General features: G+C 43.9%; 2 protein-coding genes and 1 long non-coding RNA gene across 4 annotated transcripts in view; all 3 read right to left on the bottom strand.

Moving 5' to 3' along the window:
- The window catches only part of dgkb (diacylglycerol kinase, beta), a 55,390-nt gene extending 37,486 nt beyond the window's left edge, over nt 1-17,904 (bottom strand). Inside the window, exons 1-10 of one of the 2 annotated variants that reach the window (XM_060064706.1) lie at nt 17,133-17,903; nt 13,920-14,066; nt 8,313-8,389; nt 8,179-8,199; nt 7,783-7,930; nt 6,208-6,366; nt 3,576-3,625; nt 2,509-2,583; nt 1,845-1,964; nt 363-480 (exon numbers count right to left, since the gene is read on the bottom strand). In XM_060064706.1, the coding sequence (XP_059920689.1) occupies nt 363-480; nt 1,845-1,964; nt 2,509-2,583; nt 3,576-3,625; nt 6,208-6,366; nt 7,783-7,930; nt 8,179-8,199; nt 8,313-8,389; nt 13,920-13,989 (838 nt within the window). In that variant the 5' untranslated portion in view covers nt 13,990-14,066; nt 17,133-17,903. Of the gene's footprint in view, nt 1-362; nt 481-1,844; nt 1,965-2,508; nt 2,584-3,575; nt 3,626-6,207; nt 6,367-7,782; nt 7,931-8,178; nt 8,200-8,312; nt 8,390-13,919; nt 14,067-17,132 lie in introns of both variants that reach the window. The other variant, XM_060064707.1, reaches the window with a different exon arrangement.
- LOC132467428 (uncharacterized) lies at nt 9,012-12,643 on the bottom strand. The gene is made up of 2 exons (XR_009528018.1): nt 10,642-12,643; nt 9,012-9,347 (listed from the first exon to the last, which is right to left on the bottom strand). It is a non-coding gene; the product is annotated as an uncharacterized LOC132467428 (long non-coding RNA).
- A 7,383-nt stretch (nt 17,905-25,287) lies between the features above and the next one.
- The window catches only part of agmo (alkylglycerol monooxygenase), a 25,900-nt gene continuing 25,238 nt past the window's right edge, over nt 25,288-25,949 (bottom strand). Inside the window, exon 11 of the mRNA XM_060065253.1 lies at nt 25,288-25,918. Coding sequence (XP_059921236.1) covers nt 25,838-25,918 — 81 coding nt within the window. The 3' untranslated portion in view covers nt 25,288-25,837. The remainder of the gene's footprint in view (nt 25,919-25,949) is intronic.

Consider the following 25,949-nt stretch of genomic DNA (forward strand, 5'->3'; position numbering starts at 1 on the left):
TTTAACACTTAAAACGAAGATAAATACAATGTATTAAAGGTGCTCAAAACCAGACGGAATTAAAACGGTTCAAGTCAATATATTGTTTTGCGAATGAAATCAACAAAATAATCTTCCTCTGGGATATGGTGATCATGTAATTCAATCTCTCCAACTCCACAAGACTTCAACATAGCTCGTCCGTCCATAACGACGGAAGATGCATTAAAGTGTATTGTGTGCCAGTATGTCCTGCATGCAATGTGCCTCTGCCAACGTTCTACCGATTGCCTTTACAGTAGTAAAGTAGTAAATGTGTCCTGACCGGGACACTAAATATCCACAGTTTAGGCGGCACGGCGCTCTGAGGTACCACGACTCACAGGAGCAGCAGAGGCCCTGCTTGCCCAGGCCGATGAGCATGTTGAGACACAGGTTGCAGTAGGCCGGCTTGTTGAAGTGCTTCAGCCTCCACACATGCTGCCCATCATCCTTCACATTCTGGAGACGAGAGAGAGAGAGAGAGAGAGAGAGAGAGAGAGAGAGAGAGAGAGAGAGAGAGAGAGAGAGAGAGAGAGAGAGAGAGAGAGAGAGAGAGAGAGAGAGAGAGAGAGAGAGAGAGAGAGGAGAGGATGAGTTTAATACCATGACTGATTAACCGGTTAAAACCGCCGTTAATTCACATATTAGAAACCAATTAGTTACTGGATTAATTGAATAATTGAGTCTTCTGAATTAAATAATGAGTGAATCATACCATTTTCTCTTTGTTGAGTTCATACATGTATTTGTTTGGGATGGTGAACAAGCTGCCCTATAGAAATAACATTTATAATATATAATTCCCCAATCACGGGCCAGAATTGAATAAAATAAATACGGTGATGATTGATTGACATCACATCATCATTTTTTTGTTTGTTGACGACATAAATATAATAACTGAACCCTAACTGGGGAGTCAGATGGCTCTCCACCCAATACAGTAAAGGTATCAATGAATTAATTTAATCCAATCTGCCTATGCATAATAGCAAAAATAACAAATGACAATACACCTGTTGGTCCGAACGCCACATACAGGAACTGAGCACACAGCGCCATCTAGCGGCCAAACGTGTTCCCTGCCTTCTACGTGTATTAGGGATTTCTCCATTATGACGAACTGTTCAGTGAACATGTATCCATGCTGACCTGGTAAGTTTAAGCAGAGGGTCACTTAACCGAGGAACCTCATTTCCAAACCCATCAAGTACGGCTTGAGAAGGGCAAATTTAATCTGAGCATGTCATGTAAATACCTCTTCATTCATTTCGGATCTCATCGAGCCTCTTGAACTATGTGTGACGATAGACTGGCCTCCCAGTTCACCGACATGACCATGTCACGCTACGAGAGTGCCTGAGACAAGTGGCTGTTCTGTGCTGTTCTCCAGGTGGTTAATAATAGAGGGGTAATAGCTGTTGGGCAATACTTGTTATTCATCTACTGAAATCGACAGCAGACCAACTCCAAACTAATGGTCGATGTGTGGATTCCTTCCTTAGCAGCTTGGCAAAGCCTCTGTTTTTCTAATGACCAATGAGCACAATGAGCTATGAACCATACAAGATGGTATGTATTTTTTCCGCAATCACAAAGTTGCTAGGTCAATTCTCAAACTTCCTTTCATGTGCCGACATTTGTCTGTGTGAGTGTATTCCAGGAGGAATCACGCTTTCATGAACTGGGTCTGTGATTTCTGCTGACTTGTGATCAGCGTCCTGGATTCTGATGACTGGTGATCTTGGTCCCCTGGTTTCTTACGATTCATGATCTGGGTCTGCTGACTCATGATCTGTGCTCCTAGGTTTGTGCTGACTCACAGTCTCGAGGCCCAGCAGGACCAGCAGGGGGATGGTGGTCATGCCCCCCTGGATCCACTCCTCGAGGGATACGGCCCCGTCGTGGTCGTAGTCGATCTCCTGCATCATCTCCTGGAGGATCTGGAGACACACATGGGGAGCTGTGTCATTCAAACTACATATCCCAGAGTGCCCCTGGTAATGAAACATGTACTCTATGGTTTTCATTGTTTTGTTTTTGTTCATTTGATTATTGATTGGTTAATTGAGCTTTGAGTTCCTCTTCAATGTACAAATGTCAGTACTTCTATACACGTTACAAGAACTGTTACATCATCAACAATTTTAAACAATAATCATAAAATACAGTAATGCTCAACATAACAAAACAGCTTTATCTCCGATATAAAATTACAAACAACGTCATTGACATTTTAGCAGGAATGACATCACATTCTCAGAATACATCACTGTCCTTGGATAGTGTTCAAAGTACAGTCTAATGGGACCATCATGTTCCAGTTCATAAAGAATTGGAAATCGAAAAAAGTGGCGGGACTCTGTGTGTGGGCCATAGTGCGTGGGACGAAGGAGATAACCGCTGGACGCTGTGATGTGTGACCTATGAATAGTGTGGGCGGGAGGGAATCCCCCCTGATCTGTACAGTGGATTATTGACTCTCACCGGTTTGAGTTCGGTCACATCCCACTCCAGGGTCTCAGCCACGTGCATCATCTGGGAGATGATATGCTCCAACTCCTGCACACAGACCCAAGTACTGTTATACCACTGCAGGTTCCAGTTCTACTCTTACCACATCTCCTGCACCGCTACTGCTGCTTCAGGACTTGTTTTGAAACACATTTAGCTAAGTGACTTCTTAGCTTTTTTTATTTTCTGGTAAATGTTAGGCTTATGGTAATTTGTGTATCTATTTATAATTCTGCTGTATAAATTGGTTGAATTGTTGTTTTTGCTATGGTTGTTATTGTTATCTGTAACTACAATGCATTGTAATGCAAGTAACAACCTCTGGATCACAAATTTCAATATCGAGCTAATGGGCCATTGCAAATAAATGTATGACTCGACCAAGACATTGCATAACATAAAGAAACGTCCCTAATCATGGTTCTATAAGGACACTTTAACTAGCCCACACCTGAGGACACTGTGCATTACGTTCTACATGTTGTTACATTAGAATTGGACTAACAAATAAACCTTTGTTCAGAACCCTACTGCAACCCAGAAGGACAGATCGTTTGGAAACAAAATTATTCAACAAGGATAAAAAGAAGCTTTGAAAATAAAATTGTGTCTTTGAACATAAAGGAATCTCGAATCTGACAATGAATGATATGCAGTTTCAAGAAATATATTTCCGACGGTATAACCCAATCCAATATACAAAGACAGGCAAGGTTTATCTTTTATTTGAGTAAATGTGTCTCATCGACCCATTAGATCCACAAAGGGCAATAATAAACACAGCTCTGTGACATTGATGGTTTAATTACATTGTTTCTTTAAGGAGGAAACAAATGGCAGAACAATTAACATGTCGTCTCCAGAGAAAGAGTAGACTACTGTAGTCAGCAAGTGCACTGCATGGAGCGCAACCTCAATAGAAGATGTCTCTTTGAAGATAACAAAAGGGCTGTACACATACACAAAAAAAACACTGAATAAACAACTCTGTACTTTCAATAAACAAATTTGACAGAAGCGAAACACAAAGGTTTGTTTACCGAGCTGTCCAAAGAGCCGTTCCCGTCGGTGTCGTAGAGACGGAACATGACTTGGGGGACAAACAGAGCAGAGAGCATATCGTCAGAATCATCTGGGTGTTGAGATGGAGATAAGACAACCAGAGCAAAGAGCACACAGTCAGAATCAGCTGGGTGCTGTGATGGAGACAAGAGAGCCCTTTGCTTTTCACACCCGTTAAAACCATGCAAGCTTTACAACCCCAACAGGCAGACACACTGCACCCGAGAAGCTGCTGTTGGGTTGTGTTTTAAATGAGCGTCTGACACAGAAAGCCCTTATCAATTTCTCCCACTTGCAATCGATCGCAGAGGTATAAAACATGCTCACGCACATCGCCAGAGTAATAAAAAACAGTGCTTTATTCCTTGCACGCACATCTCCATGGCAACGCATAACTTCCCTATCAACTGGCTATGGCGTCATAGCGAAATATTGAAACAGTCATAAACAACAATACCCATTTCTAAACTACTCCATTACTATGCTAGTGCTATGGTGCGGGCTCCTTTTGACCCCCGGTACTGTGGTCGGGATTGGCTGGTAAAACTGCTTTATTGGGGCTTTAGTGGTGTGTATGTGTGTGTGTTTATTTTGTGTGTCTTTTAGTTTATTTGATGTTTTTTTGTGTCTGTGTGTGGGTGTATTGTGTGTGAGGCATGTGCATGGCTGTTTTGAGTTTGTGTGTATGTCTATATATATGTGTGGTTGAGTGCGTGTGTGTGTGTGTGTGTGTGTGTGTGAATGTGGTTCTGTGTGTGTATATTTGTGAATGTGCATGTGTGCACTTGTGTACGTGTGTGTCTGCGTGCATGTATGTGTGTATCTGCGTGGAAGCAGGCCTGCGTGCGTGCATGCATGAGTGTGAGTGTGTAGGTGTCGATGAGGGGGCTGACGTCAAAGATCTATTAGATCAATCCACTAACGAGGAGCTAATTGACAGCTTCCTCTTGCTGTGTGCGTGTGTGTGCCTATGTGTGTGTGTATAGAGTGTGAGGAGTGTGTGGAGTGTGGTGCTTTGTCCCACTCCCACACCCACAGGCTGAGCTAGGTGTTGAAACGGAACAGTACGAAAAGCGGTGGTAAGCTGCAGATTTCCGAGGTGTTTGTGGTGAACTAAATGGCTACAGGAGGATGGTACAATTTTTCTTGGACTAAACAGGGTTTCGGCAGTTGGTTGGTTTAGCCTAGCTATAAGTTGCGTGCTAAATATATATTTGGTGTTTTTTTTTTTTAAGGTAAAAACGACTCTCTCCTGAATGTAGGCCAAATTGTGGCCAGAAGCTAAACCCATCAACAACACAAACATTATGCCAGTCTGAAAATGGTGTGATTCCTCCAACAACCAGCAGAGGGCTGCATTTGCTTGATGTAGACCCGAGGAGAAGGAGGGTGCCAACATAGAGGGGGAGAAAGGTGGTGGTGGCGGCGGCTGGGGGCACATGGCTTTATAGACACATCTGCAGTGCTGGTAGTTAAAAAAAAATACAGCCAACGTCATGATGTGCAGCTATGCACATCACGCCTTCTGAATTATTTACACATTTCCCTATCCTTAATGAATGCGCATCTCCCTCCATAATGTGGCTCCGTAATGCAATGGCAGTAATGTAACTTTAATCTTAATGTAGCATTAAGTTGCGTGCGGCCTGCCTGCTGAATTCATGATGTGATGAATGAAATACGGAGATGTTTGCTGTCGATATGCCAGGACCTCGCTAAGCTGAGAACACGAGGCGCTAAACGGTTGCTAGTAGAGCAAATGGTCGGCTGCTGTCAGAGGAGAGAAATAATAAAAGGATAAATAGAGAGGGAGAGAGGGAGAGGAAGACTCGCAGAGAGAAAACAACACACAGTTGTACTATTAAATAATAGAAGGGAGGCTAGGGGGCTCCCATCAAAAAGGAGAATAATAATATGATGCTTTAATAAATAACTGGCAAAAGACAAACACAAACAAGGTCTAATAACATAACACTATCCAATTTATATCTACAATTGACTACATGCAAGCACGCACAAATACACACACACACACACACACACACACACACACACACACACACACACACACACACACACACACACACACACACACACACATTTATTAAAGAATACCTTTTCTATGGACTATATGTTTTTCTCTCGATGTTTTAATTCAACAAAGTGGCCGTGTGTTCTGCAACTACATGTATGATAGGAGAATGAAAAGCAGTGACTGTAGAGGTTGTTTAACACAACAGAACGACACAAGCAGAGGAGGAGGTGGAGGAGGAGGACGCCGATAAGGAGGTGGAGGAGGAGGAGGACGAGGTGTTGGAGGAGGAGAATGAGGGGGCAGAGGAGGAGGAGGAGGAGGAAGAGGTAGTGTGGGAGGAGGCAGAGAAGCGGGAAGAGATTGAAGAGGGGGAGGAGGAGGAGGTGAAGGAGGAGGTGGTGGTGAAGGCGGAGAGGGAGGAAGCGGAAAAGGTGGACGGGGGGGGGAGAAGGAGAAGGAGCGGGTGGAGTACAGGGCAGACAAGGAGGAGAAGGTGGAGTAGGAGGAGGAGAAGGAGGTGGAGCAGGAGGTGGAGTAGGAGGAGGAGGAGGAGGCGGGGTTCGTATACCACTCACACTCCAGTTTGTCCTCAGGCCGCCCGCCCTCCATCAGGGACAGGTAGCACACGATGTCCTTCAGCTGCACCGAGTTCAGGGGCGGGGACGCCGCCACCACCACCGCCGCCGGGGGGGGGGTCTTCAGGGGGGTCGACGTGCCTTTTATCAGCTTCAGCCCTGCAGAGAGAACCCCGGAGGAAAGGTCAGCGGCTCCATCACCACCAGCACCGCCGCATCTAATATTCATGGCCCTGCAGGCCTGCTCTGCTCTGCTCTCCCAGACCCTGGATAGGAGGGGGTCCGCTGGCTGTGGGGGGCTGTTGGGGGCTATGTGTGTTTAGAGAGGGTTACAGTTGCAGTTGGTCTCAGCTCTAATGCCATTTATTGATTTATTTTCCTTGGGTGGTTTGGATTTGTACGATCAGCATACGACTGTAGAAGGACCTAACACTATAGGCCTGCTCAAAATGAGCTCATTATTCACTATAATGCATCTATCGGGTATCCCGGGGTATCCCCCCCGATGCCAGCACCAAACATATTACGTTTAGGGGAATTTTGCTTACGCTTCTATCCAAAGCGACTAACAACCATTCATTCACACATTCACACACCGACGGCGGAGTCACCCACCCAAGGAGACAGCCAGCTCGTCAGGAGCAGTCAGGGTTAGGTTAGGGTTAGGGTTAGGGTTAGGGTTAGGGTTTCAAAGGAAATGTCCCTCAGACAGGAACCTACACTGTCCTGCTCTATCTATGCCATACAGTGGACAGTGCTTGTTCTCCTGGTGAGTCATAAACCAAAACATTGGCAGGAGCCTACACACTAGCTCCTGCTGATTGACATCAGATCAATGATGAACCAATCAACACTCGCTCACAACTCCAGAGCATTCTGGGCCACTCTGGACATTAACTGGGTCAAACAACGGCTAGAGTCATGTGGCCTTGTACTATAGCACCTCTGAAGAAACAATCAATGTACATATTATTTGGAAGGGTAGTTTGGCATTAAAAACAGGCATTTTGATTAATTCAATGAAAGAAAGATTTTGAAACTAAGCTGTCAACTAAGTGACTTATCACAGCCAAACAAGTTAATCACTTTGTGGCTTCATGCACTGACCCTAAAATTAACCCACAAACTGGTGTCCATTTTTTATTTTTGCATATATATTGTGGCATTAGATATCTATATCATGTGTATATTCAACTCGTAAAGCAACATTATTATACGATGAAGGCAAAAATTGCCTTCATTGTCCCCTTTCAGTCTCCTCTGAAATCATTAGAATAGCAACGAAGAACGAAGGGTGGGTTTTTAGTTGATGACTCGATTAAAACAACAGCTGAGAGAAAACCTCTTAGCCCCCTTTGAAAAAGAAGACATCTAGTAACACACTAGGCTACCAGTTGGGCTGCCAGAAGCTACTGTAGATATAACAGTTGTGGAAAATTGTCTGGAAACGCTTTCCAAACAGAAAAGTGGAGCAGCAGTGGAGACAAGCGTGTCTTATCTATATTCATGAAACCATGACCTCAACAAGAAACAACTGGGAGCCTTGTTAGGGTGCAGGGCTGTGAATACACTCACCAGACACCTTGGGCTTGTCACAGGATGAGGGACTGGGTCTGGGACCCTTGTTGCTAAAGGACAAGAAGAGATGCTGACAGAACTCTTCAGGCAGCTCGCTCTCCAGGAAGGTCTGCATGAACACCTTAAACCCCTCAAAGTCAATCTCCTGGAAAATACACCAGACAGAAAACAGCAAGTTTATTTTACTCACCAAACAATCCTGCCCTTATAATGGGAAGCCTTCTTTTAAGTAACCTTTCCATTTTATTGCTTCTCGAATTTAATTATTTAATAAATAATACATGAGTGTCAGGACGGTTAACATTTTACTTTGCAGTTAAAAAAAATAATAATACCTGAACTATAGACACGCAGCGCAACCCTACTGATAGTAAAGGTAGGAACAACAGTTACCTGGCTAAGGATTTCCTGTTTCTGTGTCAGGCAGCAGAGAACAGAGAAAGATACCAGTGATAGGTTGAACATTTGGATTTGCTTGTAATAAATGAAAGATGCTGGAGAACCGTGTTGATGACAGGTGTACACACCTCCTCTGGGTTGTACTTGGCCAACACCCCATCCCCGTGGAACTCCTGGAGGACATCTTTGAGCTTCTTGGTCGAGTCTGCGGATCACATTACCAGAGGGTGTTATAATTTCAGTATTATAAATCGCTGTGAGTCAACAGCGATTCATCTCAGTGGCACAGGTGAAACTAATAGAAGATAATTGCATCCAACAAAATGTCACGTAAAATTGGACAAAATGTTGTATTATTGTGTATTCTTTGATATTACCATCTAAACCAACCATATTAAAGAATTCAAGCTTTTTCGATAATGAACAAATTCCCAATTAATAGTTTAATAACAGTTAATAAATTGTCTCGCAATGATTGACGAATGGTGTTCATGTTGACTAATAGTGTTCATGTTTAATATGGAAATGGTGTTAATCTATAGGTGAGTTAGGGTTAGGGTCTAAAAGAGTTAATATCCTTTTTCCTGTAGGACAATTACATAAGCAAACTTAAACCTTTCTAACATTGTGATTTGCAACAATTGCAGGAATTGTGGTTAATGTTTGTGAATGGTTATTGTAGATTGCCTATGTCGAAGGGTCTGAGTCATGGTATCTACACATTTTTTAAATACAAATTGAATGACTTTTAAGACCTTTTTAAGACCTCTAAAAGGAACATTTAATACCAATACCGTTGCAAATAAATCGAGACAATACACTATATACTCTGTTCATTATGAGTTTTATTCAGTTTGAATTATGAATAGTAACGTTCTTAACAAATTCCATCTTACCAATAACAAATCTTATGGTATAACAATTATGACAGAAAACAACAAAATAACTTAAATATAGTGCAAAATATAGTGCAAACACTATGCATATGGATTGAATGTTGTTGTTTTTTTACCAAGGTCTGATTAATCGCTAGGCCTTTACAGGAAACATTCAGCTTCTATATAATAGACGTCTATACCTTTAACTTCTATATAACCGAGACGTCTATACCTTTAAAGGAGTATTTCACCGGTGGAGGCATGAATATGTATTGAAACTGGGTCCTAGAAGTAGTCGAATAATAAAATAAAATTCTAATTTGGTGCCGTCTTGACCGAGAAAAGGCAGAAAGTGACTTTTTGGCGCTTGTGGATTGAAGACAACAACTCCCACCAAGCACCACAATGCACATCTTCACTGGCCACTCCCGCTGATCTCCGCCTATCGGACACCTTGCTGTTCCTTCTACCAAGCTGACACCGCAAGACTGCTTGAAAATCATTTCACACAACATTTCTAGAACTCAGTGAATTACCGTATTTTCCGCACTATAAGGCGCACTTCGTAAAGACTATAAGGCGCACTCCGTAAAGACGGAGTCATTTCGAAACCGCATCGAGCTGTAGAAACGCTGTATTCAAGGCGCTGGTTCTCCACAGAAAAAAGTGGAGCGCATCAAGCCTGCCCGCTGTATACAAACATTCAGTCACGAGGAGATTCAACCTTTTAAATTGAGCAGAAATACTTTTTAATGTACAGTTAGTAATTACATTTATTAAGGGGCTTTATTTAAAGCTACAAAAAGAATTCAAATAAAATAATAAATAAAAAATTCAACGCAACTCTGACGTCCCGTAGCTGGTGGGGGGCTAGCCTCGTTTCCACATACGTATGTTTTTCGTATCCGTGCTTCCGTAAATTTACGGAAGGAGTCGCTAGTGTTTTACGTACGGACATGAATTTATTTACGGACAAAAGATGGGGGAGCGTATGATAATGGCAGTTTTTAGGAGACCGGTACTTTGGAACATGAGGATCGACATATACAGAGATAAAAACAAAACCAACCAGGCTTGGAAAGAGATCGGTGAGGAGTTTGGCCTGCCAGGTACTTGTTTTGTGAAAAACATACAAACTTTCATACGGTATCTCCGTAAAACGACGGCGAAAGTTTAATTTTTTGAACGTATATTACGGACATACCGGACAGAAATTTTACGGAGGGGAGGAGTCTCGGAGGAAAAACGGACATTACGGAGAATCACATAGGAATGAATGGATTTTCGGTCGGAGACGGTTGGATCGCATACGAGAATGTGCGTATGTGGAAACGAGGCGTTATGCCATCAAGCGTTTCAGACGTCCACACGAATCCTAACACAAAACCGCATAGGTCCGGATAGATTTGAAACCACCTCCGAGGGTGGTTTCAGAAATGTGCGGTTTCGGGCACCGGATTCGCCGGCTCCGTCTGGACGGTCGGCCAAACGGACAAGACTTATGCGGTTTCACCAAAAAATCGGCTTCGTGTGGACGGGGCCTTAGAAGGCGAACACGCGTTCACCAAGACGGGGAGACAGCGCCGGGCTACTTACGCCACTATCTGCCCATGGACCGTGGATGCCTGGGCTGATATATCAGTCTCAACTGTGGTCCAAGCTTTCACGAAGGCAGGAATAATCACTGAACTGCCAGGCAACAGCAGCGACACTGACTCGGATAATGACGAGAGGGAGCCGGGCATGTTGGATGCCGTACTCGCCCAACTGTTCAATTCGGCCACTGAAGAAGAATGCTATCGATGTGACCAATCGGACATTGTAGTTTGTAAAATAGAACATAAAACCGAACAAATATACACCCGCTCATTAATTCTGCCCCCGATTAAATGTAATGCCGCACACCCAATAATTCCAGACTTTTTAAGACATTTAAGACCTTGATTATCAAAAATTAAATTGAATGACTTTTAAGACTTTTCAAGATCCGCGGCAACCCTGGTCTGAGTTTAGTTTTTCCGATTTTCTTACAATGCGAGTTTGGTTTGAGACGCGAGGCTGATCTGAAAGATAAATGTCTATATCGGGGGCACTATACCTGTGTAGAATCATAACAGTGTTGTTCCAGACCGCGGGGGAGCACCGCTCACCTCCGCTCTACTTTACACATTCAATTCTGTTTAGATTGCTTCGATTAGATTCTCCACGGAGCCCTCGAGCCTGGTTCGACTCAAAAGACTTAAGGTATTTTATTTATTTATTTATTATTTATACAGCGCACTGTGTGCACGGCCGTCAATTCTCCCATGACACACTCGAGGGAAGGAGTAGGCCTACATGTAAGCTGAGAAGATTTCTGAAATGAGAACGCGGACACTTGTCATTTGGACTTCTTCATATAAACAACCTATTTGATGCTAAGGTTTCTGAAATATTTTGCACATTCTTACCATGGCAAATGTAATAAAAGATTTTGTGTTTCAAGCTTTGGTAAACCACCCAAAAACAAGTCATAGTAGACTTCTCGAATAAGGAATGTTTGATATTGTATTGACAGCCTATACGGAGACGAAGGGGACGTCTGGTCCCCTTAATATTTGTTGCCGGGTAGGAATAATGCAGAGGTGCGTATTATTATCAACCGCTGACAGTCATTAGCATTTATTCTGCACAAAACGATTAGGGAGCGGAGTGCTTATTGTCCGTCGCACTCGTCACACACACAGCCTCCCTCCCCCCCCCCCCCTCCCCCCAAGGCCAGTAACGAACTGCCATGTTTGTTAAGTAGTCACGAACCTGGGAAAGAAAAAATAACAAAAAACAGGCATAAAGAGCCACAACAATAGATGGGATAGAAAATGTGGGCAAAACACATGGACACATGCAAATGAGTTATGCAAAGTATGTGAACAAGTTTGTATGACAACATGGACGCACAAAAACAAGTATACCATCACAATGTCAGAACAATGGGAGGCGTTGGATCATTTTTTAAGTTTGACAATTTACATTTATTTCTCCTCTGGTTTTGTTAACAGCATGCACTCTAATGTATGATGTACAATGGTGTCTGTCTGGTTGGTCATAGCATACCGAGGTAAAGTAAAGGTTGATCATCCTTTAAACACACTATTTTAGAAGGTCAAGCCTGTTATATATATGGCTAATGCATATGGCAAATAATTTCTGCTCAAAACCATTATATAACCTTTCCCATCGTACTTATGAGCTAAAATTGTACTCTTAAAGTAGTGCCGAGAGAGATAATACTCACTTTGAGAAAACCCACTCACATGAAAATACAGGAGAGCATGAACCACTCTGAGTCAAAACATGAGGGGGAAGGCTAGAGGGAAAGATAGGTACAGGAGAATACCGACCATTATCTACGACATGTGACAATGATAGAGAGAGAGAGAGAGAGAGAGAGAGAGAGAGAGAGAGAGAGAGAGAGAGAGAGAGAGAGAGAGAGACAGAGAGAGAGAGAGAGACAGACAGAGAGAGAGAGAGAGAGAGAGAGAGAGAGAGAGAGAGAGAGAGAAGGAAGTATAATGTAAAACACGTATGTACGAAGTCGTCTATCATACACATAGTTCACTTTCTTCACTTTCTCTAAGGAGGTGCTGAAGTCACATTTCATGTCCACTTTTCATTTTTTTGTTTTTTAAAAACACATTAAATACATAATATTAACTATAAAACAACAGGAATTATGTGATAAAAAAAACTCTGCAAATCAAATGGCTGTTAATAATGAAAATGAGTCCAAAACGAAAGGCCTAGAAGAGTGTTAATATAGCAATATGAGCACAGTATAAGTGGGACATACAGAGTGGTGGGAACAGCAGCGGAGAAGCAATTAAAGGAAATAAATGTCAGTGGCAAGTAAAACGCTTTGCGGGTAGAAGAGCTCCCCTGCGTAAAGCGTTAATTATTTAGCTTCTGACTTGGCACCGTGAACAGCTCATAATGGAGCCACACTTCCACGAGCCGAGCAGTGGGGTAGGATTGACTCTGAAACACGTTGTGCCTGGTAGGCCAGTGACATAGGCTTTATATGGACAGATTGTTATCTTTATGGGATGAACATGCATTATGAAAGGTTATTACTAGATCTAATACAGATGGAATGGAAGGCACTTTCTGAAGATGAGGTTGATGGGTTCCGACCCATGATTTGTGGTTTGGTGTCCGAGACTTGGTGAGTTTTATTGCTGTGTTTGGTTTGTGAAAATGGGCCCAGGATTTTGTTCAAGTGAAGACGACGCGCAGGTGTCTTCAAACCAGGATAAATCATTTTCCAAATGATGTAATGCTTAAATAATTTTGTTGGTAATATAAACTTTACTTTAAGAATAAATATTTTGAGAAAGAACATTGCTGTGTGTGTGTGTGTGTGTGTGTGTGTGTGTGTATGTGTGTGTGTGTGTGTGTGTGTGTGTGTTTGTTTGTGTGTTGTTCTGGGTTTTAAGTTAAACATTTGGAGCCCAAACAGTTCTTAGTACATTTCACATTGGCGCTGCCTAATGGTTGAATTCAGACTCTTCATTAAACCTAGTGAAGAGAGAAATGTTGCACTTGAATATGAGTTTCACCACTGAACCAAGCACAGTATGATGGACTGGGCAATACACTGTGCTGTACTGATGCAAACTTCACGAAAAATACTACTTATGTATTCAATGGAGTTTGGAGGGGAACTCACTGACAGTGTGAAAGAACATCTAGGTGTCACGACACCTGTCTGCCCACACACACATACACACAGTTTAACACACACACACACACACACACACACACACACACACACACACACACACACACACACACACACACGCTCCCGTACACAGTACTTACACTGGGCGTAGTCCTGGAGCAGGGAGAACTCTGTGGGGGTCAGTGTGACCCACTTGTCGTGGTCTGTCATGATGTCACTGGCCCTCTCCTCTCTGATCACCAGCAGGCATGGCACCCTTCAGAAACACACTGGCCCGCCCCCCCCCGCTGGGGAGAAAACAACCAACAGCATCTGTACATGGAATCCTCCCCACCAGCCCCTCCTGAGACGCACACACACCTACACACTCACACACACACACACACACACCTACAAACACACACACACACACACACACACACACACACACACACACACACACACACACACACACACACACACATACACGCATACACACACACACACACACACCTACACACTCACACACACACACACACACACCTACAAACACACACACACACACACACACACACACACACACACACACACACACACACACACACACACACACACACACACACACACACACACACACACACACACATACACGCATACACACACACACACAGACTCAAACACACGCACCACTCACCTCTGAAATCCCCCTCAACTCCTGTGCTTTCTTAATGGTCGGGGGACTATTATCTTTCTTGTACTCTTCTCAAAAGGTCTCTACAGACCCAAAAACATGTCGGGTTGGAGTGACATGACCTGAGAAACCATTGTTGGGCGATTTGTTCCATTAGCAGTGTTTTCAGTGTCATACACATGTTTTGAACTCAACATCTATACTCTTCTATGCAAGGGCAGCCAGGTGTAGAGGCTGGATCATTCACTAAGTGAACTTCAGTAGCTTTGGATAAATGAATAAACTAGCACACTATTATATCCAATAGTAAATAGTTGAACAGTGATTTGAACACCCAAAGTTAAATACACGGCTGAAATTATATTTGATATTACCCATCATAGGATTGTTGAGAAGATGAACATCTTTAAATGGTCAACTAGAAAGACCACCAGGTACACAAAACACACTGGTGTGCCCCCACCCCCAGCCCCACCCTCATGAAGAGATCCTGCCAACTCATTTACATGCTTTTGCATAAGGGATCGTCATAAGATTTACTAGCGATATCACAAAGTCGCTCCTCTGTGCATAACAACCACTCAACTTCAGAACACTGTCTGGTGCCGAGTCAAAGCCATTCTATGGAGGGGAGTCGACTTTCAACAAAAACATGTTTGGTTTAGAGGGTTGTTTAAGATGGCCAGGATTAGCGGTTCAATCGGCCCTGTGGCTTTATAAGGAATGATGGAATGACGCACACACGGCCAGAGCTAGGGGTTCCAATACTCGCACAAAGTGTGCTGTTTACAGTACTTATGGCCGACTCTCTACATTGTCGTGGGTCACAGCAACACATTTTGAGTCATCGCAATAGGGCTTCCACATCGCTACTTCACATCGTGAATGACCACCGCCTGAATGATGATAATGAATCATGATAATGTTTTTTGGTCATTGTTTCGCAATTAATCTTTAAATAATTGAGTTGGAAACTGCCACAGGGTTTCTACTGCGAGAAGTGGCTAAATCATAGTTTTCATTAGCGTAGGTCACGTTATAGTAAGGTGGATTTTGGATTTTACTCTCTTTTTCTCTCCTGAGACCTCTCAATATGACAGAGTATCGCTTACTAAACATGATGCCTCCTATCTTGCCTTCTAGCCCTATATTGTAGTACAAATAGCCACTTCCAAACAGAGGATGTCAGGTAAATGTTGCTATGTGAGGGGTCTCCTCTTCTGCTACACATATTCAATACTGCTGACTGACCACCTTAAATATCGTAAGAAGCGGTACACGGTGTAGGTCGAGAGTGCAGGGGACATCCTAAACTGCCTGACAGCAGGGCCAATCGGGTGACAGGGAAAGGGAGAGGGGGAGGTGTGGGGAGAAAGACATGGAGGCAGGAAGGAACCGCATGGAGAGACGCTGTTGTCATGGCAACAGAGGAACGTACAGGACAAGCGGGGGCATATTTCACTGTCCGACAGGGTATCGATACGGAGCAGCATGAATACTGAAAATAGATATATATTAAATTCTTTATTTAAATGGTCGGTTTTTGAAGTTTGGTTTTTGGCTTTCGTTTTAATAAAAGAATCATGCAATATTATAATCTAAACATTTTAAGTGATTTTGTTTTGGGAACTCCCTCTCCGCTTGTCAGCCAAACTCAACACTGCATATACCCCAGATGATATCAATGGAAGTAAACATCTATTTTGATAACATTTTCATCAACTGTGTGGGTGTATTTATGAACAGACCAAGAAAGAAGAAGTCATTGGTCGTGGGCCAATATGGTTTATCAACACACATAGCCCTACAAGCACGAGCCACCTCACCAGGTACATGCATGAACTATAAGCACCGTCCTCTAGTATATACTGACGCTCTGTGCACGTGACAATATTAAACTCATAAACTTTCAAATCTGCAGCCCGAACTGTGCCCCTGAGAGCTGTCCTAACCTTTTCAACGCATACATGTTCCTCCACATTAACATGTATGGGATACACTAGTCTGCCTAGACAGATGGCTCCTGTGCCGCCTGTAGCCCCATGCACTGTAAACATTGTTTTCTTCTTCTCTTAGCAGCGATGCCTAGGAGCAATCATTCATCTCGTGTGTTTAATCTCAGACATTAAAATAGATATATCTATATATAAATAAACCGTATAGTACCATATATTGTAAATATTTGTCTGTATGTATGTGATCGGTGGAAGCTTTAATCCGTTACAAACAGTCTGAGTGCATACATTGCTAGCATCATTGTTTCATAACAACCGCAAATCAGAAACTCAAACAGGTCCACACGTTTGCTATCTACGGCGCAGTCCCAACATCTGTCCACTAAACATCTGTCCACAAAACATCAGTCCCTGGGAACCACGTGGAATGGTTCCTGTTTGATCTGAACCTTTTCCGCCTGTGACCACAGTGAAAGAACCTCAGCAGAGAGAGGTCCACTGAGGTTCTACTGCAGCAGACAGAGCACAGAGAGAGAGAGAGAGAGAGAGAGAGAGAGAGAGAGAGAGAGAGAGAGAGAGAGAGAGAGAGAGAGAGAGAGAGAGAGAGGGAGAGAGAGAGAGAGAGAGAGGGAGAGAGAGAGAGAGAGAGAGAGAGAGAGAGAGAGAGAGAGAGAGAGAGAGAGAGAGAGTAGCGCCTTCACAGCCAACAGCATCAACATGGCACTCACCTGCTGCACCAGCGCCGGCTGAAGCGAGTGGAGATGGAGATGGAGATGGAAGAGGAGAAGTAGGAAGAGGAGAGGGAGGAAGGTTGGATCTTTACTCCTTCTCAAGCGACGGTCACCACATCAACGATGTTCTTCTCGTTCATCTCGGAGCGGAAACCCCTACGATCGTCTTTTGTGTTTGTGTGAGAGAGGGAGAGAGAGAGAGAGAGAGAGAGAGAGAGAGAGAGAGAGAGAGACTGGTGTGTTCTGTGTATGGATGTGAGTGTGTGTGCAGCAAGTGAAAGAGAGTGAGAGAGTGGGAGGGGAAGATTCAGAGGGAGAGAGAGTGAATGAGAGAGTCTATGAGAATGTGAGGCTGCTGTTTGTTGAGGGTTTTGTGTTTTCTTCCAGTGACCGCCTGTCACCCTGACAGCACCGAGGGAGGCAGAGAGGTGAGGGGCGAGAGACATGCAGCGGCAAAAGAGAGAGAGGGCTATCAAGAGATACTGAATGAGAATGACAGAGGGGATGGAATGTGAAAGAGCGAGGAGAAGAAAGGAGAGAGAGAGAGAGAGAGAGAGAGAGAGAGAGAGAGAGAGAGGGGGATAAGAGAGCTCTAGAAGGGGAAGATTGTTAGAGAGAGAGGAAAGGAGAGAGAGATGGATGCGGAGAACTGAGATTGTGAGCAAGAGAACGAGAGCGAGGGGAATGGAGAGCGAGGGAGATGGGGAGGTGTGCATGTACGATAAAAATGAGGGAGGGAGAGGGAGTGTGTATGAGGGCAAGCACCGAACCGTCCATTTATACTCTCTCTCTCCCTCTCTCACCCTCTCTCTTTCTGCTTATGTTACGTCCCTCCCCTCCCTTCTCCTCTTCTTTAAACCCTGGGGGTTCCGGAGCAGCCCCCCCCCCCCCTCATTCTCACTCCTGTTACGGTAGCGTGTCACATCGGTAGCGCCGATATTCAACAAGATGGACGGCCCATGGAGACCAAACTATAGGAACACTCTCTCCTTTGGGATGATAGATGGACAAAGAGAGAGAGTCGTAGAAAATATAAACATATTCAAGAGGAGAGTTTAGGAAAAAGAGAGAGGGTATGAGAAGGAACACCAGACGCTGAGAAGAGGAGAAGAGGAGGAGAAGGTGTTGCTATGCAAGCAAGTCCAATCAAGGTCGGATCTGAGTCGGTGCTTTAGACTCTGGAGCAGTGGTCTCTAACATGTAGAGCAAGCTGGATTTCAATGACTCTGATTATATTCCATCTGTACAATATATATTTACAATTCACCATGAAACTGCTTAATGTTTTATAGGAAACAATGTGTTAAGGAACGCTTACAATTGCTCTATAGATTGCTCTATTTAAATCTGGTCCCCAACGCTTCTCGGTTGTTGTTTGCCTCACTGATTTGACGGCCAATGGGCAGAGAGAGGCAGGATAATCAGGCGATATGTCATTCTGTCTTACTGATGCTCTCCTTTATGTTTGTTTGTGCTTCTCTTTATTTTTTTGTTTGAGGTTTCCTCCTGCCAGAGCTGCTGGTAGCTTCAGCTCAAAATGCACACACTCATTTCTCAACACACCCAGACTGACCCTAACCACTACTGAGTTCCAATGTTCATTCATGGATGTTTTTAGTTGTGCAATGGTTATTTCAAGGATGTGGATGTTAAGAAAGACATAAATAACCTTCAAATAATTATTTCCGAGGAAATTCCCCTGTTTTTTTTTCGCATTCCAGAGTCGGTTTGTGGCGATAGGGACAGGATTAAACATTTTATTACCATGTATGATAACTGCTGACATTTTTTCAAGACTGACATTATAAATCTCATAATTTATTTGCAAGTCTATATTGGTGAAGGAAAATAACGGCAAATATGCTCATCAAGGACAGCTTGCTTGGAGAAAAGTCCCTCGGTCCAAAAAACACACATCGATCATAAAAATGGATTCCATAAATAAAATAGCTGATACCGGATTCCATCTAGACGGGAAACTGTTTGCAAACGCAACGATATACAGGGCTGAGGAATGCTTTAAATAGCAGCATAAAGTGCCTGTGTCAGAGCCACCCTGTCGGCGCGACGCCTTACCCATCAGGGCCAACATAAACACACACAGCCTCTTCGGCAACACCAGGCTCAAAGGGTTCTGTTCAAGCCTGCTTTCACACTAATGTCGCTGCTCGCTGCAGCGCCAACCTCCCTGCATCTCCTTCTTCTTCTTTTGCAGCCGACCACTCGACCTCTGGTGTGTTTCCTAGCGAGGTTTATTAATCGACAACCGAGGATGCGAGACCATGTCGGATTTGCATCGGGATTGAGAAGGACACCGCTGCTACAAGTGCTCATCAAGTCCCTTCCCCTTAATACATGAATGATTAAGAGGTGCATGGGTTTAGTTATGAAACTGGCATTTCTGAACGGCATGGGCTACTAAGCATGACCGACGACTAGCTACCTGTCGGAACAATATATATTCAGATAGATTTCTTTAAGAGCAGATACAGAATTGAAAATATCAAGAATGTAAATAATGAAGCAATTATCCTCCCACAACAAACAGAGAGCCCAGTAGAGAGCCCCACGCTGTGTGTGAGACTGTGAGTAATGATGCCCGGGGCTCACAACAACAACAGGCTCCATTGCCAACGCTGGCTCTTCATTTCACCGCGGCCTCTCCGGGAACGGGTCATCCACCGTGCACATGGTCCAACCGGGGCCGTCGTGATGAGTCACCCCTGCGTCTGTGTAGTAGTGGGGTTTCTCAGAACGCAATGTGCGCCGCAGACGATTTGGGAGTTGCACCTTGGCGGACGCCAGCCAATGGATGAAAACACCGTCTTTTGCCATGGGCAACCGCATGACCTGGGAGCCGTTGATCGTTTGCGTATTGATCACGGGTGGCGGCCGCGTGTCATAATGCGGTCTGGTGGCGTGGGGGTATGCAGGCGGCTTCGACGCCTTGCGTAACCGCACTCGTGGTATTGCATATGGTACAGAGGTGGTATTCAGGAGCCCTTCCTCATGTGGGTCACAGATGGCTAAGTCCTTGGTGAACCTTTCTGGGTGTCTGTGAGTGAGGGTCAACGTTTGCTGTGGATCTTTTTTTTTGGATTGGCAGTGTGAGAATATATACAAACGAATGCATGTCCTCCACCCTCTTTGGGTTGCATATGAGGGAACAACATAGAAAGGTCTCCCTTTCGAGACAGCCAGAACTAGCCAGTCAAACCAACGCAGTCAGAGCTGCCACGCATGCTGAAGAAAGGAAGGATTTCCTCCGTTTTGTTTCCCTGAAAATATTCCTCCAAATCCCCCCTGTCATCCCATCCCATCAGTGTGTGGGTTAGTGTGCATGTGTCTCCCCCATTACGCACAGTGTCATCACAGCTCCCTAGTGGTCGCATAGGCGCTCTACCCAACCTCTGGCTGGCTAGGCTATTTATAGCAGACCCAGAGTGGAATCCAGGGTTGGACACAGTGTATCTTAATGGGGGATGTTACATAAGGGGGGTTTGGCCACAGAGCTCCTAGGATCCCTGGTGCCCAGAGACCTCACCGCTTGCAGTCCTGGCTGTAATGAATTGATCCCGTGACACTGTTGCTTTAATGCTGTGCACTTTCCTAGAGATGTGCAGTATGTGCTGCGATGTGAGAAGATTTCATTGATCTTCGGTTGCAGTTCCTCTTAAAATTAAGCCTTGGAGGATTCATCTGCTCGGGCCAATTTCTATAGGTTATTGATCAAAGGTTTGTCTTCACCTATTGAACGGGCCATCTGTCCTGTTTTTTTTGTCGGATATGAATTTGTGTATTGTCTCAGAATTTATATATCTATTAATTAAATTTGATCAGATCAAATCACACACACAAATCTATCGCTACGTCATTGGTACTTTGATCAAAACAAGTGCAACAGGATTCATATACGATTATTTATAAGGGGAAATCCTCGTTTAAAAAAGTGTATCAGTGGAAGATGTCTTCATAAATCGGACAGTATGTCTGATTTCTCTTCAGCGACGTGCGTTGTGCTACCACGTGGGCTTGTGGGGGTCTGCCCATCTGTGTGTGTGTGTGTATTTGTGTACCAGACACGTGCCCACGTACCCATGTGTACAGTGAAAGTGGGGCATCCCTGAGTCCTGGGTGCAGGAGGAGGGTGCCAGGTCATTACCATAACACGAGTCACAGGAACATTCTGCTGCACCAGAGGAACAAATCACAGTTTGTTCACTCGCCCATCTGCCTCCTCGCCAGGACGGGCTAAACGCTGAACGAAATACCCTCCTAAGGATCGCTTAAGTTAGTGTATTCGTTTCCGGGATGTTTCACTAGTTTCCGCTGTATAAAATTGTAAACATAAATATTAAACTGGTAATGACAAAAGGGAGGAATTTTACAGTCCCTGGTGACCGCTTAACCTGGATATACTTGGAGCATTGCTGAGCTCTTAAAGCCGATTTATAGTTTGGCTTCGTTGTGTCTACATCACTTGTGTAGTCCACAGAGGACGCCAGCATTGCTAACACACACCCCTCCAAAAACGTAACGCGTGAAGGGAATACAACATTGAGGAGATTTGCATTTGTACAATGTATGTTCATCATCTCTATGACATCTTATCGCCAAGTTATTAATATCAGCCTATGTCCCAGGATCTGTTGCGTGGAGGTCTTCAGTGGGTTCCATGTCACAGGTGAGGGCGTGCACGGTGGGCGTGCACGTGGCTTACGTGTCCCTGGTGTGTGCTGCTGAGTAGGGAGACACAGATGTGACCTCCCCTTTATCCTCAGTCCACTGAGTAGAACAATCTACACACACAGACACACACATGCACACACACACACACACACACACAAACCTGTACATTAGTATCGTTTTGTCGCCCCTTGTAGAATGAGGTGGGAGAGGTGGACTTTTCCTTTATCGTCATTCCACTGAGCAGAACACACACACAGACAGACACGCACACACACAGAAGCACACACACAAACCTGGACATTATTTTTCCTCGTGGTAGGATGCGGAAGGAGAGAACCTTCTCTAAAATAACATGGCGATGAGAGAAAATAAATGTGAACTAACATTTAGGCACCCCACTCTTATTTTGAAATAAAAGAATACCACCTTCCCCACCTACTCCTTTGATTTTTTTCCTTGTATCATATGATCTTTGTATGATGAATAAATAAAAACAAACTAAAGGATGGAGGATATTGCATCATTTGAAACAAAAAGATGACTGCTTAGAAAAAGATGAATGGACAACAACACAGAAATGTAAAAGATTACAGTTCAGGGTCCTGGATATAAAGGCAATAGTCAAGGCTTTTAACATCTGTGCAAAGTGTGCATGTGATTTAAAAAAAATGCCATCCCAGTGTAAACAGCTGATAGAGCAGTGACATTATTTAGCTTTGTGATTATTTTGGGGAGCTTTTATTTTGAAAGCACCACGAGATGTAATAGTCTTCCATTTGGTGTCAAGACAAATTAAAACTTAATTTCCCTGGCATCCATTAAGAAGGAGCCACCTCAGGGAGAGCTCTGCCGTATTAGCAGAGCTGTCTCATCTACAAGGTACAAGGCCAATCGTTTATACTGCAATCAATACAACAGTAGCTCTGCATCCACAGGCTGCTGACAGCGAGAACAGCCTAACAACCAATCCATAAATAGAAGAGATTCACTCTCTCTTTCCTATTTTTCAAAGTAAAAGACCAAATTAACTTCATCATGCAGCATCCGTGGCAACCGCAGGCTGAAAGAGTTGAATAAAGAGAAACAAACTGAAAAAAATAAACACCTTCACGTAAGAGCTGTTATGTAAGATGAAATAATTCATTCAGTCCTCTTCGCTCGACCCAAAGGACTCCATGCTAATGGCATATTAAAATCCAAAAGGGCAACACCTGAACTCAGGGACTTTATATTATCTCCCGATTATCTCTGTATTACCTCTGTTACACCAAACACCTGCCTAGCACCCTGGGGTCCTCTGCTTAATGTAATACTACCTATTAAATGGGCAAATAATCAACTCATATGCCAATATCAATAGCATCAGGAAGGTTTACTCTCTGTGACTAGTTTTACCCGCAACATGGATTTCTTTGCTGGATACGGCTCCACCATATTCCATTCACAAGAATATCATAAAAGTGTCAGTTTCATTTTAGATGAGGCCACTCGCGTCCAGGGGAAAAAACGGGTATTATCGGAATAAGCCCATAATTCCCTTTTCCACACCAACACCACACTGAGCTCATCACAGATAATCTGCCAAACGTGTGGAGATGAGAAAATAAATCTTTAGATTTAGACTTCTAGACAGAACCTCTCACATTTGGACAGATTCTCCCGGTTCTTTCCATGATGGCAATTATGTTTTTCGGAAAGTGAGGCATTTTTGGGAAAATCGCACACATGGTTGAGGTGCCATCATTCTATTTTATTTATATTCAACATTTCATTCCAGAGGAGAGCACATGGGATGCAGGCCGTAACTAGGCCTCCAGGGTGTGTGGTGAGTTTGTTTTGATAGGCAATTCTTCAACACCTTTATTACAGGTTCTGATATTGGACAGGAACCAAGTCTGGATAGAGAAAAACTGTAAGTGGGATGTGATCCAAACTCAAATCGACTGCTGATTTAACTTCCTTGGCGACACTAGGCTTTCTGCAAGTTATTTCAGCTCCTCCTCAGAATGCACTTATTCATGGTTGACTGTATGGAAGAAATGACTGACCAAACTTTTGAATTATTACATCACCAAAGTATGACTATTAACAAATGCTCATGCAGATCCAGGCCAAAGAGTTATTTGGCTATACATTTTTGTGCCTAGTCAACTTAAATTTCCATGAAGAGGACCACCCAGATGTAAGCCTTTTCAGCAATGGTTCATTATAAAGATACATGGTCCGAGTTTTGAATAGAGGAGTTAAAAAATTGTTTAAGAAACAAGACTCACCAATTTCATGAGGGTTGAGCTACTTTCTAACGGGGCTTATGGAGTCTAATCTTTGCACAAGGCTACCGCTCACAAACTGAACCATCACACTGCATGTATCCAACATCACACAACAAACCCCCACCACCAACACACCACGGCCCCACTCCACCTTCCGCATGAATCGCTACGGTTGACGGTACGATGAACCGCTGTCGCTGGGCCGAGAGTGTGTGCATCCCCGGTGTGTGTGTGTGTGTGTGTGTGTGTGTGTGTGTGTGTGTGTGTGTGTGTGTGTGTGTGTGTGTGTGTGTGTGTGTGTGTGTGTGTGTGTGTGTGTGTGTGTGTGTGTGTGTGTCTGTGTGTGTGTGTGTGTGTGTGTGTGTGTGTGTTGGTGTGTCTGTGTGTGTGTGTGTGTGTGTGTGTGTGTGTGTGTGTGTGTGTGTGTGTGTGTGTGTGTGTGTGTGTGTGTGTGTGTGTGTGTGTGTGTGTGTGTGTGTGTGTCTGTGTGTGTGTGTGTGTGTGTGTTTGTGTGTCTGTGTGTGTGTGTGTCTGTGTGTGTGTGTGCGCGGGTGTGTGTGTGTGTGTGTGTGTGTGTGTGTGTGTGTGTGTGTGTGTGTGTGGGGTTGTGTTGGTAGTAGGCGAGTGGCCATGAAGGGGGGGGGCAGGGTGTAATGGCACCATCTGGTGTGCGCTGAGCGTCACTCCTCCACACTCTCCTCAGCTAGGAGGAGGAGCAGGTGGAGTCCATCTGCTGGTGGATGGGCTCTGTCGTCGTGCAGCAGAGCGGATGGGGACCCTCACACCTCTCCTTAATGGGGGGCCGGTGCGTGGCTCACATTGGCGCTACATCCTCTTTACAGGGGGCGGTCAGGGGGGGCGGGGGGGAGTGTTCGCTTTTTTGGGGGTGTTTTGCAACATTGCAATAACATTAGGAAGAAAAAACGGATAACATTCTTCTATTCATGCCTGGGTATAGATACCGGTTTGTAGATATATAGGTATAGAGGTGTATGCATCTCATTATCTTCCGCATACCTGTCCATGCTGAATTATAGATTCTAAACCTATTCAAAAGTGTAGCAACCCGCCGCGTGCACACGCTTTAACTTAACATTAAACACCCTTGTAGGCCTGTCGGACGATTAGCCAGGCACCCACTGTCACCTGTGAGCAGCTCACCTGGTCAACCAAGACTGTAAAAGGAAATCTTCTATCTGGAATACAGACTTCATTCTCTTGAGGTTATATGGCAAATCAAAAGTTTAAGATGTTAAGATCAACACTATTATCCATACTGGCTTCAACCATCCTAGAAATAACTAGACACACAAACCTATGAGGCTAAATCAATATCATCACATTATATTTCAAATGTTCGTTTTTCCCTGTATATCTTACAGTGTAATCACAGTGATTTGACTGCATTTCATTACTTCATTCACAACAACAAGTTCAAATACGTATTCATTTTGATGTAGTTAGCAGGCTTAACAATGTTAAGCGATCAGAATCATACTTTTCATTCTATTTAAGTACAAATAAATTATATGTACCATATGCACCATTGACACTTATACCCATTAATACAGTTATTGTATAAAGATAATCCACTCATTATACTCCGTATTAATAAAGATAACAATAATTGAATCCACACTGGTTAAGAGGTTATACTGTAGCATTATGTTTAAGTTATGGTATATTAAATATATATGTACCCTTACAGTCCAAGCACATTATCCAGGTGTGTGATTGGAATCAGTTGGACTTGTTCTTGATGCGGACCAGCTGGGAGCCATTGTGCAGTACCCAGAACAGCAGACAGAGGGAGACAAAGGCCTGGGGAGACAACAGAGTCCTGCGTTAGGTT

The sequence above is a fragment of the Gadus macrocephalus genome, chromosome 11 (assembly GCF_031168955.1).
Source record: "Gadus macrocephalus chromosome 11, ASM3116895v1".
NCBI lineage: Eukaryota > Metazoa > Chordata > Actinopteri > Gadiformes > Gadidae > Gadus > Gadus macrocephalus.